The following is a 20,409-nucleotide window of genomic DNA, read 5'->3' on the forward strand; positions in this document are numbered from 1 at the left end:
GTTCAAGAATAAGAAATGCCAGATGCGGAGGGCTCTGCCACACTAGACTTCATGTATGTTTTATGTTTAATTTTTATCTTATTACCACTGTCTGCTAGAGTGAGTCCTGCTTTTGGCTGTCTAATAATGGATGTTGTTTACAAACTGAACTGCAGTGAATGCTGACAGAGCTCCACAGATACGGCTACAGCTGTTGAAAGGACACGTTTTCTTCCATCTGTATTTACACATGTACAACACAACAGAGTTTACCAGGAGGGGGGAATAAATCGATCTCAGTTATGTTCCTTTTGAAATCTGGACTCTTTACTGTCTCCCTTCTGTGGTAGTGCAGAGGGTCGCTCCCTGCTCCTCACCCGGGAAGGAGCTGGGGGGATCATGTTGGGACTGGCCCAGGGTGTAGCCAGGTAGCTGTGCAGTCAGAACCTTTTTTATCTTATGAAAGGAAAGTGGAGAGACAGGCATATGGATCTGAGCATGAGGCACTTTTTCCAAGTGGAGCTGCCAGGCAGAAACCCCAGTTCCTGGGCAGTTAGCATGAGGTTTTCTGCCTTCTCCGCCCTCTTTTTCTTTTTAAGTAAGGCATAAGCTGTTCCAGCTGAGAGGCTGATCAACAATGCTAGACGGTTCCAGGGCTCTGAGACCAAGGCACACCCTGGCTTCCTGGCTGGCTGCTGCAGGGTGGGAAGGAAAAGATACTTACAGACTTCATTTATGAGGGATAACTTGCTAGTGTTTGGTCAAAAGGTAGAGAGCTCCAAACCTGCTTGCGGGGGTGGGGACTGTAGCAGAAACGCCCATTTAAAATGCACGAGCAGCCAATGAGGGTTTGGAAAGAGTAGTGGTGCTACTAGTGTTCAGAGACATGGGTCCTCCAGTCTTTTTCTTAGCATATGTGCAACAGGCAGCAGGTGGATGAGACCGGGATTCACCACCCAAACTTGGACCACTGGGTGGCTCCTTAGCTTCCTGGCTTGGGCTGTGCGCTGAGGGGGAGTGTGGTGTGAATACAGATCTATGCCCTCCAGTCTTCCTGGAGAAACCAAGCGACACTGAAGGATTCCATGTGGAATCTCTTGGAATTTCTGAGACTGGGAATTGTGGGCAGCTGGAGTCAGCTCAGCTGTTCCATTGGATCCATGGTGTAATGGCCACTTCTGGTAGCCGCCTGGGCCTGTGGGGTCAGTTAGAGAGGGGCAGCCTTAAATGGATGGGGTAGGAGTGGTAGTCTGGGCTGGCAGTAGGATAAGGGAGAGGGTGGGATGTGCAGGTCTGGGTGGGAGGGAGGCCAGGAGCTGTCTGAGGGTGTGGGGGCTGGGTGATTGGGGGGGTGTGCAGCTCACTTGTGTAGCACCCCCAGATGCACATGGCTCTGTGACCTCCCCCCACCACTCCAAGGCACCATTCGGAGTGGTGGGCTGAGACCTCCAGGCAGGCCTCCCCACTCCCTGGCTGGGGGAAAGGCAGTGAGCAGCAGCGGTGCCCTATGGAGCTACTTTCTCCCACCTCTCATCCCTGGCAGAGCCCGTGAGCTGGCTCTGGCTCTGGCCTGTGAGGCTTGGGGCTCCCCACCCCACCATGGGCCGGATGCTGGGGAGGGGAGTCCCAAGCCGCCTTGTCCAGATCCAGGCAAGCTGGAGCCAGGCACAGCCCATGGGCTGGCAGGGGGTCTGAACTCTGTTCTAAAGTGAAATCTCTGCTTCCAGCATGGGGTTTACTTCCTCTGCAGCTCACTCCCTGCCGCAGTCTGAGCAGCAGGTGGGTGGTTCGCACCAGCTGCTTGGGACAGCCTAACTCATTCAAACAGGCCTCAGATTCAGGTCTCTTTCTTCAGGCTGAGCATCAGTCCCCAACAGGGCAGCTTAATATTTCAGCACCATGCCAGTAGGGATGCAATGTGACTCTCTGGCCTCTTTGCATTGACACAGTGGGTGGAGAGACCCTCCCTGAGAGGCAGAGAACTAGCAGTGGGTACCACTCACTAGGGTCCCTGGCACGGAACGCGTCTATGGGTACGTGATATGGTCAGGAACTGTCTGCAGTGCTGCACACAGACTGCTGCTGATCCAACCTGGCTGGAGGTCATGCTGATTCTGGGCAGTCCCAGGATGTGGGCGGGATATTTCATCCTTTCTTCATCTCTGAACTCTGCGCGCACACACACACACACACACACACACTGTGTACATGCACCAGCACAGAGTTTGATTTGGGTCTAATGTTGTGTTTGAATGTTTTCGCAAAAGTCGCTTAGCTGCAAGATCCAGGGCTACGTCTGTTTTTTGCTGGAGAAAACACTGCTGTGCGTGACTGTCTATATTTAAAAAATCCTAGGCTGAAAGGTGTGTTTTATCCCACTCTATTGCTTTAGGACTTTCTTCTGCAACATTATGATCTTTAAATATGTATGCAGTTTCTGAGACTGCAGAATAATCATAACCGCCACTGTGAACGGCCATTGTAAATGTCAGGGGAAGCTGGAGGTTATTAGTGAGGTATTTCTCCATTCAAAATACCCATTCTTGATCTTGTAGCAGACACCAGAGGAAAAAGGGGGGGTTAGCAGATCAGGAATCGCAGTTTAGAGACATGCCAGATTCACAATAATTAGCATATACCTAATACGTGACTTTTTTTGGCCTAGGAATCACCAGGACCTCCAGTGGGAGGCTACGGCGACTCGGTGACACAAGTCCAAGTAAGTGGCATTCACACCCATTTCCATGAGATGTTCTCCTCCAGTAGAAAGGTCACCTATCCTGTGTTTTGCCTTCTGACTATCAGAGAGAAGCTCTTCTGCCTTTTGTCAAATAGCAAGTGCTGCTGGAGGAGAAAGCTACCTGTTAATAAAAGCAGAGGAACGGTGCCATATCCTGTTCTCTACACTGTAGATTTAGAGATGAATTACCTAGCGAATGATGGATCGGGAAAGAATAATCAGACAGCCACGCACCAAGTCAAGGGTCTGACGCTAGTGAGCAGAATGTGAGAGTGCCCTGATGCTGAATTACAGTTCTGGTAATTAATGGCTTGCTCTCACTCACCTTAGCCATTACTTTTTTTATTGCACATGGAGATTTATGGATTGTATGCGCTTGAGCAGAAAATGATGTTCTTAATTGCAGCTTGACGTGATTTAAGCTGTTTGCCATTCAGGAGGATACAGCTGGGAGGATTTCTCTTTAAACAGGTTCTTCCCAGACTTGTTACTGTGTGGCTTTCTTGTCCCTCTGGAATTTGAGCCACACTTGTTTGGAAGTGCCGTCTGTATTGTATGTGCGGAGCTTTATAATTTTTCTGATTATTGTGTGAGCTCAGCCAAGACTCAGGAGGGAATTATTGATCAAGAAGGAAAATGTTTGAGGGTAGCTTGGACTTTAGGCCTAGGAGATACAGGAGGTCCACTTCTAGAGTATTGCATCCACTTCTTGAGGTCCCCTCCAGTTCTAGTGTTCTGTGATTCTATGATTCTGGGTCCCGCCCCCCGCCCCCACCTAGAAAGGCTGTGGATACATTGGAGTGGGTTCAGTGGAGGGCAACCCATATGATTAGGGGGCTGGAGTACATGACCTATGAGGAGAGACTGAGGGACTTGGGTGTATTTAGTTTGCAGAAGAGAAGAGTGAGGGGCGATTTGATAGCAGCCTTCAACTTCCTGCTGGGGGGGGAGGTTATAAAAAAGATGGAGAGAGTCTGTTCTCAGTAGTGATGGATGGCAAGACAAGGAACAATGGTCTCAAGTTACAGTGGCGGAGGTCTAGGTTGGATATTAAGAACAACTATTTCACTCTGAGGTGGTAGAATCTCCATTCCTGGAGGTTTTTACATCCCAGCTTGACAAAGTCCTGGCTGGGATGATTTAGTTGGGGTTGGTCCCGCTTTAGGCAGGGGGCTGGACTTGGTGACCTCTGGAGGTCCTATCCAGCCCTAGGATTCTATGATTTGAAGTTAGTCATAGACGTTTAAGGCTTAAGAGCTAGTCTGACATGGGATTGCCTAGAGCCAGCTTGGCTCCTGGTGCAGTTTAGGCCCACCTGAAGGCTGCCTAGGGCACAGCTGTCCCTAGAAGACCGCGCTAGTTGGGAGACTATATCTGAGATGGCATCATGTTAGCCTAGGAGTCCCAGTCATCCTACATGTCCAGGTCTTAGCAATGGAAACTAGTGGGAAGAGCAGAAGGGGGCCCACCTAGTATGGGGGATGTTGCAGGAGTCCCCAGCAGAAAGATGCTCAATGCAGTGAGTGCACAGGAGTCTGGAGCAGGGATGGATCTATTTCTGTCCAGGCAGCGCAGAGGGCCAAAGCCCACCTAGAATGAAAGGCCCAGCTGGATCACAGAGAAACAGATCACAGGGTCCAAAAGGAGGCTGGGAGGGAAGATCAGAGGTATGAACGAAGGGTTCTGACAAATATCCACAGGTGCCTCTATCCAGTGTCTCCTTTCTAGTGGCTGGCAGGGCTGTGGCTCCTTGAAATAGGGTCATCTGTTGTCCTGATTTTCCAGAGACAGTCCCAATACTCAGGGCTTCCTTTCATATAGGTACCTATTATCTCCCACCATGTTCTGATTTTTCACACTGTTGTGGGACCTTTATGCAGTTGCTTCCAGACCTGGACGCCCCAGCTGCAGAAAACAACCCTTCCTCCGATAGTGATGTGGCTGGAGTGTGTCTCATGAGAACTCCCACTGGCATCTATAGGAGTTTCATGTGCTGGGAATTCACAGGATTATGAGTAACACTAGGATGCCCTGCTCAGAGTACATGTTCCCAGCCAGGATTTTATGCGAGCAGATGTGTGCTCCTGCAAATGCTGTTGGGAAACCTTTCCCCAAAGCTTCCTTTTCAGTCTATTACAGGCACATTAATCCAGGGAGAGAGAAAGCAAATTAGAAACTGTGCCACTGTTTGCCAAATGATGATGTCCTTTATCCAGCAAAATTCCTGCTGGCAGGTCTGCAATTATTGCTGTTTAATGCTTCCCCTCTCCCATCCAGTCCCAACTTACACAAAATTTGACTTACATAGGGTTGCCCAGAAACATAACTCGTGTAAATCAAGGGTCTACTCTAATCTAGAGTCACAAGGCTGCTGAGCTCTGAAGATCCCTTTGAAATCTCCATTTCTCTTTGTAGACTTGGGGAATGGGAAGCGGTATTAGCCTGGGTGATAGGGATTCATGTTCTGAACCTTCGCTTTGGGGAAAAATGGCTTCAAATTCCTGGCCAATAGTGAAATGTTTCATAGCTTTTAAGGGCTAGTGTGGAATGTCCTAACACAGCTATATCTAAAGTCAGGGTATCTCGTACAAGTCCCAGGGTAACTGGAGTGCAGAGATGCTCATCTGAAAGATGCAGAATATTTGCTTTAGCTTAGTTTCTTCACACTCTGTGTATTTTCCCCCTTTTCTGGTGCGAGTCCTTCTTTTATTTTAAAAAGCTTTTTCACACTGAATCTTAAACCAAAGTGCTGAGCTACTCCATTATGTCACAGTCAATTATTTGTAGCTCTGTGTAACTGCAGCTCTGGTTCCCCTCACTTCAGGGCCAAATGTCCTCTCTCCACCCTCTTGCCCTGCATGTCAGAGCACTTATAATTGGGAGGATTATGGTCATAGTATCCTAGGGCTGGAAGAGACATCAGGAGGTCATGGAGTCCAGGCCCTGCCCAAAGTAAGACTAACCCAGTGTTTTCCCTTATAACTTTGGCTCAGTCAGGGGCAGTGTTTGATTCTTTGCTGCCCTAAGATGCCTTCCCGCTGCCATCGCACCCTAGTTCTGGCCATAAGCAGTGTGAGCTGAGCCTATAAAGACCTGGCCTAGGGTTGTCTTGAAACTCTGGCCCTGTTAGCCCATGCTCATCCTTTCTCCTCCTGGTGCCAGTCCCTTTCCATGGCCAGTCATCTACAAGCAGGCCAGCCCCTCCGACTGGTCCAGTGATTAGGGTACTAATGATGGGTCTTAGGAGAGACCTGGCCTTAGTTCCCTGCTCTGCAATGCCCTTCCTATGTGACCTTGAGCAAGCAACTTCTCTCCGTTCCTGACCTGCAGCCTGGAGATAAGAGCACCGCCCTGCCTCACAGCAGGGTTGTGAGGATAAATACACAGAAGTGTTTGAAGCACTCGGAGACCATGGTGATGGGGTCATATAAGTATCCCAGGTAGAGGTGCCACAGCTACAGAGCTGGAGCCATCAAAGCCCATTCAGAGGTGGGATGGAGGTAAATAAGTGATGACTACTCGCCTAGGTGGCCCCCTCGCACTCTGCCCAGTCACATGCTGCGATTTCTCCCTCCCTCCAAAAAACCCCAAATTCAGCTCATTTGGGAATGTGTGACCTCTCTTCCCTGCCCAGCTCAGGAAGGATGAATAACAAAGCTGACTGCTGAGTTTCAGTTCTTTGTGACCACTGCAGCTGCTCCACAAGGAGTGGAGGAGCCCCTGCAGAGGACACACAAATGTCTAGGGTTGGCAATGTCACCCAACAATTAACCAGGGGAATACAATCCATCAGGTTGAGTAATGCGGGAGGTTTGGGGTCTGTGCTGAACATGCAGCTAGAAATGAGCTGCTCCTCCCTAGGAGCAGTGGATCCTGGGAACGGGGGAAGGAGGGCAGAAGCCCGAGATCAGAAGTTCATGGCAAACTCTAGCTCCCACCCTAACATGCCCACTTGGCCTATTTTTGGTACCTCCACTGTCATTTCTGCAGCACTGAAAGCGGTTTCTTAAAGAGGCTTCCTCTGCTGAACCTTCTGAAGATTCAGACCTGATGAATGCGAGGGAATGAAATGTTTGCTGACCTTTGCCAGCCGGGCAGGAGTGTGTTACTTGGCATATCCGGGAACAGTCCCAGAGCAGCTGGGTGGAGAGTCTGCATCATGGGAACATCATTTTTCCTCCCAGAAGCAAGCAGATTTCTGTACTTGGTTTCCTTCCAGGCTGCTCTCTGGCTTTTGTCCGGAGGAAAGAACGCTTCTCGTGGGATGCTGGCGCAAGTGTAGATTGGTGTGCGGGTATAATGTACTTTTTGTGAGCAGGCCAGCCCTAAGGAGGAGGAAGTCTTCTTTGAATCTGGTGCAGGGAAATTACTCTTCATTAGATCTGTTTCTGCATCAGGTGATAAGAAGCAGGGTAAGAGAGGAAGAGGTATTTCAGGCTTCCTTGCTTTGTTCTCTCTCTCGCTGTATGGCTAGTTAACTTCCAGCCCACCAGACCAACGGAGGCATTACCCCAGAGCCAGCTGCAATACCACAGAGGGACAACTCTTCACACTGAGTGAGAGGCAGCAAACCAACAATGTCCCTAGTTTTGCACCATCAGCACTTAGGCGGCAGTTTATCTTGAGGCTACTTGGAAGTGCAATGCATAATTTTAGAGAAGCACAAAGCTCAGGCCCTGCGAGCTGGGTTGTGTTAAAGGGCCACTCACTGACAACATGAAAACCTTCATTTGTTCATCTACAAGGTTCCACAGGACTTCTCAATGTTTTCACCTTCATCCAAGAGATTTGTCTCCTACTTTCAAAATGATCCTACCAGATGCAAGGTCAGAAGCGCCGTGCCCCAGGTCCTGTTACTCTTGGATTTACTTGTGCCCTTTATTCGCCCCTTGCTCTAGATGGGTTAAGGGACAAAGTGTGTGGGATGGAATCTCATGAGTAGAGGCCTTCACAGCACTGTAGTTCAAAAGACCTGGTGAAGAGATGCTGGTGACAAAATAAAAGGTGGCTGTTCTCTATCAAAACTGGAGCAGACACTGTGAAATCCCATTCACCACAACATTGGTATAGCTGAGAGGGACTCCGGTGTGCATGAACAGGAAACGATGAGGCTGATCAGGGCTCAGAGCTGTCGGGAGGTTCACAGCTCCTGTCCACCTGACGCTGACCTAGGCAGCAGAATCCATCCCTATTCTCACGTGTTTGAAAAAATGCCCAGGTTCCAGGGGAAGCTTTGGTGGATGAAAACACTAGAACACCACAACCCTTTCCTGCTTCATTAAGATGTTTCTTGTTTCCAGAGAATCTGTGGGGCAGTGGAGGGGAGAGTTTTCATCCGTCTTTGAACAAGGACTCGCCTGGCAGTGTAGCCCCAGCATGGCAACTCCTTATCAGAGCTGCTGTTGTTATATGGCTTTAGGGACTGGAATTACAGAGGAAGAAAACATTTTGCCTGCAAATCTAAAAACCAGCTCAGTAAACGTCCAGTCCTTGTCTCTAGAACACGGTTCACCAGCTTCCTCAAGGTGTCTCGTTGGGTGATGTTCTTTTCAAGGCGCCTGCTGGGTAGCCTTTTTGTGCTCGGGCCTGGTCTATGTGGGGCACTTTGTTGCCATAACTAGGTCAGTTAGAGGAGGGGTTTTATTTCTTTATTTCAGTGTTTTGCTGACCTAGCCATGCTAAGAGAAGCCCGAGTGCAGCCACTGTTCTAGTGGCAAGATCCTTCTGCGGGTATAGCTGTCTTGCTCAGGGGAATTGGGATAAGCAATACTGTTAAAAGGACCTTTACTGGCATAAACTGTCTGCACTAAGAGTTTGCTGACGCACCTTGCGAGAATAGAGCAGGCCTCACTTCCCATTTGCTGGAAGCGTGACCCCTCCTAAGGGAGGTCGTGACACAGTGGAAGCATAACCAAGGCTGGCACTTCTGCAAGGCTATCCACTCCGACTCAAAATGCACTACAGATATGGGAGCAAATTCGTTGGGGCATAACCCCATAGAAGCCAGTGGCCTAACCCCAGGCAACGATTAACCCCCTTGTAAATTCAGCCTCCCTTTCTGTGAGATCCTTCAGGAAAAGATCTCTAATGCAGTTGGGGATGCTGAGGCCCTCGCTGCCTGCGTTCCAACAGGTATGTTGGTGGCGCCTGTAGCTGAATATACGTGACTCGTGGTCTGTGTTATTGGCAGGGGGCAAACTCGGCAGCACTGGACTTGAGGAGCAGCAGTACCGACCCCTCCCACCCACGCCTGTGGGTCAGAGTGGGGCCAAAGGTGGCCCTGTGATTGGGGGCACAGCTGCCGCCAAATGACACAGCTTCAGCCTTTGCTTTCCATCCCCACATCCTCTTCCGCACCGTTTGGCACACAAAGAAGATGCATTTCAAATGCCAGCCTGGCACGAGCACTTAAAAGGAGTGAGTAATGCACGCACGTGTGGGTGCTCTATGGCAGAGGGCTGCGCGCAGCTGGGGCAGCCTGTCTGAGGCACAAAACAAAAGGGAACAGAGACTGCCCCAGGAAACTCAAATGACCTCATCTAGGAACACATTCAAGTCAACCAGGATTTAACAACTAGCTCTTAACTCCTTTGCTGCTGCGTCCAAGGGAGGGCTGGAGGCCAGGCCACAGAGCGTGAGGCCAGGAGAAATCGTTGGGCTATCTGCACGGCGCCTCGCTAGCCGCCAACGTCCCCCGGCACTCACGCACCCAGTCCAGCAACTGAAATGAGTCCAGTAGGCTGTTGCACTCTGGTGACTAAACTGTGACATGCCACAGGCAGAGCATGGGAGTAGCTGCACCGGCGCCTGAGCCTCTGCAACGGCAGAGCAATGATCAGGTGAAATACCCCCAGATAACGCTGGCAAGTGACCTGCATCCTCATGCTGCAGAGATGGTGGAAAAAACCCGAAGTCACGGCCATGCTGAGGGCAGGCAAGGCTTTTGTCCTGGGTGAGCGGTAAGACCCAGCATGTGAGCAACAGCCAGCCTGTGAGAGCAGTAATACACAGCACCATCCCTGAGCCTTGTGTCCCATCTCCAGCCAGGGCTGTCCCTCAGGCAATCTTAGAAAATTATGGTAGTGATTTTGGAGGAGGTGGGGACCCCTGCCTGACAGATGCTGGGGCTTGCAGACACCCCGAAGCATGCACTTTTAGGAAGAGTATAGAAACTGGAAGTGAGCTGCTGAACCCGGCCTCCCACCCTCACAAGCATTCAATTCGCTGACTTGGGGAGCAGCAGTACCGACCTCGGGGGGGAGAGGTTTTCTTTCATGTTCCCGTCAGCTGTCTTAGCTGTTGAGAGCGGTGGTTTTCCAGCACTCTGCTGCAGCACACTGGTGGGCCACGAGAACGGTCCAAGTGTGCCGTGAGGGGAAATGCTGACCCTGCGGGACCCTGTTCACACTGGGAGCCAGCTGAAATGCTGCTTCCCAGCCTGAATGAGCTGGCAGGGAGCCCGCCCCAGTCCTGGCTGTGCCAAGGGGGAAAGAGGGCAGGCAGGAGCCTTTTGGAGCTGGGCACCATTTAAATGCTGCATCCTGGCTCCAAAGGGCTGGCTGGGTGGAGAGCTGCTTTCGGTGGTTTCTTGTTTACTCGACGGCCCGAGCACAGGGCTGAGCAGACTCGAAAACGCGTCTGTGCTCACTGTCTAAGACGGTGTGTTCTGTGGTGGATTTGAAACACGAATGCATTTAATCCTTGTTTAGCTGGTCGTATGCACTACTGCGCTGCAAACCTCTAGTAAAACCGTAACCACAGTAAGTGTAAGTCAAGGTGATGTTAATGATCAGTCCATTCAGCTGAAAACAAGTGGGTGTGCTGTGGAATTGCGCGTCCCCCTTGCAGTGTGCTGTGTTCCTGTGAAGGGTGGGAACTGCCGCTTTAGAGCATGCATGTTGGAGCAGGGGCTCTGTGTTGGTAAGGGCTTCGTAAAACAGGGCCCTGATCAGGGTTGAGGCCTCAAAGCATGACAGAAATACACTCATGTATCTGCTGAAGTGGGTCTTTGCCCACAAAAGCTTACGCTCCAAAATATCTGTTAGTCTATAAGGTGCCACAGGACTTCCTGTTGTTGCCTTTGGACAGGCTGTGAATCAGGTGCTTTATGGTCTCTGTCTCAGCCAGCCTCTGGAGAAAGCTCCTCAGGCTGTAGCCTTGTCAAGGGAATGTGGCAATCTGCTGCTGCCGGGCTGGGTGGGGCAGTGGGTGCAGAGAAAGTCACCATGGAATTCAGCTTTGTCTGGTTTGGTTTGCTAGTCTCATTCCATTGCAAAGGCAAAACAAAAGTCCCCCTTAAACTGAACACTGTGCCTCAGAGAGACACACACACAGAGGCGTTATCAACCCTCCCAGCACCAACATGTATCCAGCCAGGAACACAACAACCTTGAGGGGAGGCACTGGTAGAAAGTGTTTAGCCAGCCTGAAAGCGCCCCAGACTGCTTCTCTCACTTGCGGGAGCTAAGCAGAGAGCGAGGCTGCAGGTGGCATCTCCTGGGTCCGGAGGAGAAGAGGTGAAATACAGCCAGCCAGGGCGTGGACAGGTACTGCTGAAATAAGCCCCGGGCTGGGAAGGAGGGTGCAGGCATGCTTGCACAGAGGGATAGAGCATGATTCTCCCCCACCCCCATCTCTTCACAGGAATGCCTTGACTACCTGGGAGGGGAAATCGGGTGCTGGGAGAGAGCAGGCTGGCGTCAGTCGGAGGGAAGCTTGGCTCGTGGCCAGTGAGCAAGCCTCACTTCTCTCTCTGTCTGGGGCTTCCTTCCTCCTGCTGCTCTTCACCTGCTCCGCAATGGCAGCTTGCAAACTTTGCTCAAGGGCTGGTGGCTGAGAGAGCCGCCGCCTGGCTCCCAGCAGTCTCTGCTCTCCTCGGCAGTCCCATGTCCTGCTGTCAGGCAAGGATAAGTGGCAGTTTCCAGGGCTTGGGCTTGCTTGACAAAATGCTGCTGGCTGTATACCACAGGCACGCCGCAGGCCTCCAATGCAGGAACCTCTGGCTTCCATCTAGTGCTTATTGAAACCCTTAATTGTACCTTAGGCACAGAGCACCCATTCACCCACCTCCATATTTGTCCTCTGAGCAGGGCTGCAGAAGAGACAGGGATGTGGCTGCTCTCTTCATATCCTGATAGTCCTGGCTGGATGACTTTTGCTGCTTACTCTGCAATGGCAGCGGGGACCAGCCCCTGTAGATGGTTGACAGTGAGCTGTGGGACACTCAGGGCTATGGATGGATTTCTGGGAACCATGAAAATCATTCCTGTGGGGGCCGAGGCAGATCAGGTAGCAAAAAACATCTGACTCGGCCCCGCTCAGCTGAATTTTTTCCAGCCAAATTTCTTGTGCCTAAACAGGCAGAACGAGCTGAGGACTGCCCAGGCCTGCCAGAGCCTTAGCATTGCCCACCCATCTTGGCTTTTGAAGCATCGTTCCTAGCTAATGGGTCAGTCTCTCCTGCTAGCAGGATCCACAAGGCCACTGAGATGACCCAGAGGCTCCCTTGAGACAGTGTAATTTTATCCTTCCCTATTAGCCATGGTGAAGGCTCTTTTATGGTGTTTCCTAGGCACCCAATATGGGCCCTTGTAAGGAAGTAGTGGCATGAAGCAGCAGGGACAAATAGCTGCAAGTGTCCATGCCGGCTAAGAGATGGGAAGGCCCACGAGGCCCTGAGCACCTCTCAGCAGTGTCTCTTGGGGCCTGTGGGGGGGAGGGACATCCCTCCCCCAGAAAGCTGCTGTTGTAAGAAGTGGAAAAACTGAGATCTCACCAGGCCAGACCCCCAGCTTTTTTCTGTAAATGAGGCTAACTCTGTTGACCTCAGCAGAGCACCTTGAATTTGCATCAGCTGAGCATCTGACCCATGGTGACAGTTGGCCTAAACCGATCACCGATCAGAATACATCGATCACAGGGGTCTGGCTACTCACAGTGTTGTGGCAGCAGTAAAGCCAGGTGGCTGGGTGTGCTCCCTGCTTGCTATCTCTTGCGATACTTTACAGACTAACAAAATAATTTATTAGGTGATGAGCTTCTGCAGGGCAGACCCACTTCCTCGGTACTTGTACATTTCACAGGGACACTGCTGGGCTACAGAAAGGGTGTAGTTACCAAACCAGGCAAGGCTGTGCCTTATTAAGAAGGGCCTTAAGTCAGAGCTGGGTCCTTGAATTGTATTTGGAATGAATTGGAAACCATACAGTATGCAAAGCCCAGGTGCAATCAGCTGCTTTCCTTGCTTAAGAGTTAGGGTAATGCTCAGTTCAGGGTTAGGCTAGTAGCTCTCTGGGGGCCTTCGTCTGTACTCTTTGCAATGCCCTGACCAGGTGAGGAGAGCACAGATCCCAGCAGCTAGAGCCTCCTACAGCAGAGACTAAGTGCAAACAAAAGCAGGACAGCGGTTTTCCCTATCAGCCATAGGGGCCGGGGCAGCATCCCAGCCCTTCAGATGGTTGAGTGATGAGCTGGGTGGGAGGTGTGGAGGAGGAGATGGGTTAGGACTCAGAAGATGGTCCCAGCTGGTGCTCAGGCTGGGTGTGAGGAGGGGAAGCTGATCAGGAATGAATTAGTAGAGTTCACGCTGCAGGGGGACTGAAACCGGCTCCCATGAGGCCCTGATTCGAGTTGTTTGGCCTCTCCTTTCTTCCTGCATTGCCAGCAACTGTTAATAAATCAGCGCATTCATTCTGAAGGGTGAGCAGAAATGCTGGAGAGGATGTGCTGGGGATTTCCTGCCGTTTGTAGGGAGACTGGGGGGCGCGGAAAGAGTTCTAATCCACCGCTCTTCTTAAAGAGACACACACTGCTAACACCAGGAAGTAAAGTTGAGTCTGCTCTGCTCGTGCATTAAATAAATGTTCCATTGGGCCAGGGGATATGAAGTGACAGGCTGCTAAGACTTAACAAGAGGCTGCCATGAAAATGTTCCTTCCCTTCCCTACCACCTGCCACAGCTGACAATAAGCTCCTCTCCCAGGGGTGCTTGTAAGAGCTGAGGGAATGTAAACAGTTGTGTTTTTTTTTCCTATTTCACATAAATATGCCCTGTCCTGAAAATAAGCTGGCATTGGCCTTGGAAGTCCAGGGCTGTGAGTTCCATCCTTGAGGAGGCCTTTCAGTGGCCTGGGAGGGGTTAGATTAAAGCCTGGGAGGGAAATAACCACACTTGGCAAACAGTGCTGAGAAATTTTTGAGAACAACAAGAAGTCCTGTGGCACCTTTATAGACTAACATATTTTGGAGCATCAGCTTCTGTGGGCCAAGACCCGCTTTATTCATCAGATGCTGGGAATGTTTGTCATCCTGAGGCTACTGCCAGCAGCGTGGGGTTCAGCGTGTCTGACTGGAAGGGGTTGGGGAAGGGTGAATGTCACGACCAGCCTCCCTTGTGTGAAAAGAACTGGCTCCCGCCCTGCAGCTAATCCCATAGCTGGAGCTGCTGGGCAAGTACGTGCACAAAAATACCACTGGTCGAGGCCTAGTGGGGATAACTGGTGTCCTCGTCCCTCAGTGTTCATCTGTATTATGAATACATGGGCCCTGGAGTAATCTGCTCTTCAGAAGCCTGTTTAGATGCCCTAGGATTAAGTCTTCTCTAGCAGGGATGTTTCAGCAGCATCTAGCGATGGCACCTTTCAAAGGAGAGGTGGAATTCCAGGAAGGGTGTCCTCAGCCTGCCTATTGCCAAGGAGATGCCAAATTATTCATGTGAGAAGGGGGTTCTTGGCACATTGGAGGCTGATCTAATGCAATGTCTCCATGGGTCCAGATTCAGCCCTTGTGTAATGGATCATGCTAGACCTGAATTTGTGTTGCTACAGCCAGACATGGTCTGTTGCCCATAGTTTGGCTCAAACGCATTCATCCACAGCTACTCTGCCTTCTGCCCTCACCTCCTTTCACTGCCTCCCCGCCTACTAGTTCAAGGCTAGAGTTGATAGGCACAAGGGGCAACCAGCTCATTTACTCTGACCCCGCTGCTCATCCTGGACCACCAGCACCTCCTAGCAACCACATGCTAAAGGAGATCAAAGTAACAAGTTGGAAGGAGATTTAATTATTTGTTCCTCCCTTAATGCCAGGGAAATGATTAAGTGCATTACACCAGTAAGAGACCCACACCACAAACTGCAGATCTGACCTGGGGAAAATTGTCTTCCCATACTGCCCTATGGTGATGAGTGAAAGACTGAGCAAGTGAGAGAAAATACCACTCCGAGCCTTGGTCTTCTCCATCTAATGTCCCATTCCCATGGGCAGCCATCTCTGAATTTGTTCTCTGATGCTTCAGGGGAAGGAGATTACAAACAAACAAAACAGAAGGTGACGGAAGATGCTCCTAGACACTGTGAAGCCCTGACACGTGAGATTCTAGCAACATAGGACAAGCTGGAAGGGACCTCCCCAAGGTGCCAGGCCTTGTCCTCTACCCTCACAAGCAACCCCGTCAGACCATCGGACTCGTAAACTTGTCTAGCTCTCACTTAAAACTAGTCTTGTTGTTTGCTCCCTTAACCCCTTTTAGATGGTTGTTACAGAACCTCATTCCTGTGCTGGTTAGAAACCTTCTCATTGCCAGTCTGAGTTTATTCATAGCTCACTTATTTTGTCCTAATGTTGTTCTTTAGGTTAAAGAGCATTTCACCCTCCATGGTTCTTTTCCTGCCCAGGAGTGTGGGGGGCAGGGGGCATGTGATGCCCCCAAATGCTGCAGGCAGGAAAGGCAAGGGGCTAGAGCCAATAGGTGATGCAGGGGTGTTGGTGCTGGCAGCAGGGATCAGGCCTCTCAGCGCTTGCCAGCACTGGTAGAGGGAAGCAGAGCAATGTCGTTCTGCTCTCGCCGCTCCCAGCTACGTCACTCGTGAGTGCGTGGAACTGTCCTTCGTGCTCACTGGTGGGAAGCAGAGTAATGGGGCTGGGAGCAGAGAGATCAGAGTGAGCTACAGCTGTGTCATTGCTCTCCCACTGCCACCAAGAGTGAGTAGGGGGGGCCCGACCCTTCTGCCGGTGCCAGGCCCCCCAAGAGTCCTCCTAGGGGAGGGGACTTAGGAGACGAGGTGGGGTGGTGCAGGTAGAGCAGGTCTAGAGTGGAGCATAGGGAGCAGAAGGCTAAGAGGCAGGACAGAGGTGAAGACAGGCAGGAAGAAGCAGGGCCTGGGGCAGAAAGGCATTGTCCTGGCCCTGCCCCAGGCTAGAAGGGGCATGGGATGGAGTCACTTGAGGGGCAGTCACATGGCTGATGCCCTCTGTGTGCTTCCTCACCAACAACACCCTATGCCCTCAAAAAAAAAAAAAAGTGTCGGTGGAGACGAGCCACATCCCCATCAGCCAAGCCAAGCTCTTCTAGTCTCTCATAAAGCAGACCCTTTCTTCCCCGATCATCCTTGTGGCTCTGCTCTGGATTCATTCCCATGGGAATTTGCCTTTCTTTCATCACGTGGGTGACCGGAACTGCCCACAGTATTCCCCACTGCCTTGTACATTCTCATTCTCGCGCACTCTCTCTCTCTCTCTCTCTCCTGGAAGTGCCTCATCTGACGCATCCTAGGATTGCGTTTGCCTTTTTTCCCTGAATCTCCGCATCATCCTGTGAGAGATCCATGTCCCTCTCCAGCCCTGGCCCATCCAAGTGATAAGTCCCCCAACTCGTGGCAGGGATTCGTGTTGACCCTAACTGTGTGGCAATGCACTTCACACTGTTGAATTTCACCCAATTTCTGGTATTCCAGAGCCCTACAGCTGATGAAGCGGGTCTTTGCCCACGAAAACTTATCCTCCAAAAAAATCTGTTAGTCTGTGAGGTGCCGCAGGACTTCTCATTATTTTTACAGGTACAGGCGAACACAGCTACCCCCCTGATATTCATCTGATAAGAGAAAAAGTGATTTTATTGAATAGAAAAAGTAGGATGTAAGTGGCTGCAAGTAATAAGAAACAGATCAAAGTAAGTTACTGAGCAAAATAAAACCCAGCATGCTAGCTAATCCTAAAGCACTAACAGAAGCTATTACAAATCAATTTTTTTACTCCAGTTCTTATTTTGGGTAAAGTCCTTCTAAGGCCAGGGCTGATTTTTTTTTTTTTTTTTTTTTTTTTTTTCCTCCTCTTCCTGACTTCGGTCTAGCAGCTTCTCGCTACCCCTTTCCTAAGAGTTCTTTTGTTTCTAGGTGTTTTCATGTAGCCCCTCGGGGTGGGCAGCAGTCTGTGAAGCCAGCTCTTGATGATCTTTGTTTGCTTCTCACTCCTGATACAGAATTTCTCCAGGGTGAAAGGTCTTTGTTCAGTTCTCTCCACCTGTGTGAACAAGATGGAGTCCAGTACTAGAGGGCAAGGTCACATGTCTTTGTAGGCTCAAACATAGGTTAGGCTTACAGGAGAAACAAGACTCTACAGATCTTTGTCTTGAGCACCAGGTTGCTAAGTTACTTAAGTACCACTAATGGTCCTCAAGTTTCACTAGAAGACCTAGCTTAATAAACACATTTCTAACATCACACACAAGAATGATAGGTGCCCGCAAATAGAATATACCCATTCAGGGGATAACAAGTTTTTCAGTGGTAGGTCACATGTCCCCTTTTTCATAGAGAATATTCAAGTTATGTGTATTCATATTGAAAAACACATTTCCATAAAACTAGGGAGATGCAGTGTCACAGCCGCACTGGAGAGAAATGCCTCTTTGTCTGCAGACCGTCATAACTAGTAAACAGGCTGGGGGCGGGAAGGGCAAAGTCTAAGGTATGAAAGCCATGCACTGTTCCTCACCTCTGCCTGCCTCAGCAAGCTCACAGGAAGCTGGAAGATCAAGGTTACTATTTATTTAAGCACCCAGCCCCAAAGGGAACTGGAGGCTATTTTTAAAATGGTCAATAGCTCTTTCCTACAGGCAGCTCCTAACGTGCCTTCTCACACAGTTCTATTATTGTGACACAGCGAGAGCCTTGTTAGTCTGTATCCTACCAAAACCAAAAAGCAGTCATGTAGCACTTTAAAGACTGATTTAAATCATTTATTTTTGTAGTCTTTAAAGTGCTGCCTGACTGCTTTTTGGTTTTGGTAGCTCTATTATTGGCCCTGTGACATGGCCTTGTGACTTCACTTTTATTTTGTAACCAGATTTTTTTTAATGTTTAAAAAGTCCAGGCACAAGAAAGTCATCAGTCAGATAAACCTCTAGCAGAGCTGCCAATCCTTAACACCTTAGACTTCTCCTACACTTTCCTAGTCTCCCTCGGGAGAAGACACAGCAATAGTAAGGCTTTAATAAAAGCCTGTTGACATTTGGTTCTGGGGTACTTCTCATTCCCCCTCCTCTCCTCACTGATTTTTATCTTTCATGAAATATTTGCATAATGAGCAATTTCTCAGAAGGAGAGAGAATTCCCAGGGTGGTCAATGTTATGCTGACATTAAAAAGTTCCCAATGTCAATTTTTCCCCTGGAAAAAAAAAAAAAAAGGGGGGGCGGAGGGGCAGTTTTCTTGGGTTCAAAATGGGATGCAGAAACCATTAATTTTGAGATCCGCATCTTGTGTTCAGTATGGTGCACAGCCCTCGTAAGTGGAGCTCCATTTGATGTCGGAGTGGGACCTAACCCATGCGACTGGCAACACCCATCCTTTCCGAGCACTTAGCATCAGGATCACTGATCAGAAAGCTGCTGTAGCTGCCTAAAAGAAAGGTGTCAATGGGAAGTCCCATCACAAGATCATGTTTTCAAGGAGGAGGCAAAAATTATTCTCCTTAACCTCTGAGAGTAGGACAAGGTGCAATGAGCTTAAACTGCAGGAAGAGAAGTTTAGGTTGGACATTAGGAAACATTTTCTAACTGCCAAGGTGGTTAAGCACTGGAATAAAGTACCTAGGGAGGTTGTGGAATCTCCATCACAGGAGATACTTGAGAGCAGGTTAGACAGACATCTGTTTCTAGATGGTGCCTAGTTCTGCTGTGAGGCCAGGGATTGGATGCAATGACCTCTTGAGGTCCCTTCCAGTTCTAGTGTTCTCTAATTTACTAACCTTTTCCCTAGAAATAAGTGACAAACGGCAGGTTGTCCCTGATTCACCAAACAATTTGCAAACATGGTTATCTTAACATGGGTGCGTACAGCAGTTAGTCAACAAGGCATGTGCTTAAACATAAGCGTGTTCTTAAATGTATTGCTGAATTGGGCTCTGACTGATGTTCTTCCTGATGCTTCAGTATTATGCAAAGGATCAAAAACAAGCAAAGCAACCGAAGTCTACATTTTTATCACTTGGTGCTCTTAGCAATTGCTGTGTTTTATTTTACTTTATTTATATTATATAATACCTACATCATAGCACACTGATTGAAGGCTCCCATCTCCTTTGCAAACAGCTGACAATAGAATCATGAATGCAAAAGAAAGACAGAGAGCTCAATAAACTCTCGCAAACCAAGAAGGAAAAAAAGCCAGAGTACTCAAAATCCAGCCCTTGGCACAGCTGCCCCCACCGAACAGCTCTGAGAGTCACAAGAGCCATGCTGTTTCCATCCCTAGGGGAAGGAAGAAAGAGAGAAAATCCCAAAAGCAAAAGGCCCTCACCTAGATCACCTGGATAGTAGCTACAAGCTATCTTCATTTGCCACCCTTTAACCACCACGGCTAGTTGGCATCCCACCCATATGCTGCAACCTTTGTCTCTCCTTTCTTCCAGTCACCTATTCTCACTCGCAGTATTTCCCCTTAACTGCGTCCTTTCCTCTGTAGCCTTCAGCTGGCTTCTTGCCTGAAGAACATAGCAGTGAAGGCTCACTAGGAGTGGCAATGGATTGGATTCTGTGTTGCAAGGAGCTATGCAACACTTATGTCTTTTATTCCTCTGTGCTACTCATTTTAAGTTTGACAGAAAGTAGAATTGCTCTAATCTCCCATAGATGTTGGCCAGGCAACGCATGCCTACGCCTGGGCAATGTTATGAGGAAATGTGGGGCGAGACTTTGCTGACATTTTGCCCATCCACGCAGGGCTGAATGTCAGGCAAAGCCCCTCTGCTGGGACATCCCTTCTACCTCATGGCACGAGGCGTACAGGGATGTTGGCAGAAGACGTCTGCTTTTCTGACAGAGGTCTCAGAAAAGCAGATGTGTTGTCTGGATGAGGCAGACCTCTTCCAAGAGATCTCTGGTCTCCTGGAAAAAGCCTGTACTCTAGCCCTAGCCTTAGTGAACAGAGCACTGGACTGAGATTCTGGCAGTTTTAGTTCTGTTCCTGGCTCTGCCACTGTACTGCTAGGTGACTGTCACTGATCAGTGCCTCAGTTTCACCTCCTGTAAAACGGAAATAATAGTGACCTCCTTTGTGAAGACGTACTGGAGCAAAGTGCTATAGAAATGCCAGGAATGAGTAGTAATGATATCCCAAACTCTCATAGTAAAAGAATTTGAGAAAGAATTTAATCCCTCGCTCTTTGGGGCATAAATCAGCTTCGAGGAGGAAAACTCTCCCTGGGAACAGGCTGTCCCACAACTGCTCCTGCGTGGTTTCTTGCATCTTTCTCTGAAGCAGTTTGGTACTGGCCAGAGGGGCCACTGGTCTGGTCCCTTGGAGGTCTTTTTCTCCTCTCCCTGGCGTGACAGCAGCTAGATTCCAGCATCAGCAGTGTTGGGAAATACATAGCTTTGGGGGATGTTTTCAGAACTACTGCCGTCACTCAATG

General features: G+C 49.7%; 1 protein-coding gene across 1 annotated transcript in view; it reads left to right on the forward strand.

Moving 5' to 3' along the window:
* Positions 1-20,409, forward strand: part of SEPTIN9 (septin 9) — a 198,502-nt gene that overhangs the window by 17,302 nt on the left and 160,791 nt on the right. The window contains exon 2 of the mRNA XM_075014837.1: positions 2,645-2,698. Coding sequence (XP_074870938.1) covers positions 2,645-2,698 — 54 coding nt within the window. The remainder of the gene's footprint in view (positions 1-2,644; positions 2,699-20,409) is intronic.

This window comes from Carettochelys insculpta, chromosome 20, assembly GCF_033958435.1.
Source record: "Carettochelys insculpta isolate YL-2023 chromosome 20, ASM3395843v1, whole genome shotgun sequence".
In the NCBI taxonomy this organism is placed as follows: domain Eukaryota; kingdom Metazoa; phylum Chordata; order Testudines; family Carettochelyidae; genus Carettochelys; species Carettochelys insculpta.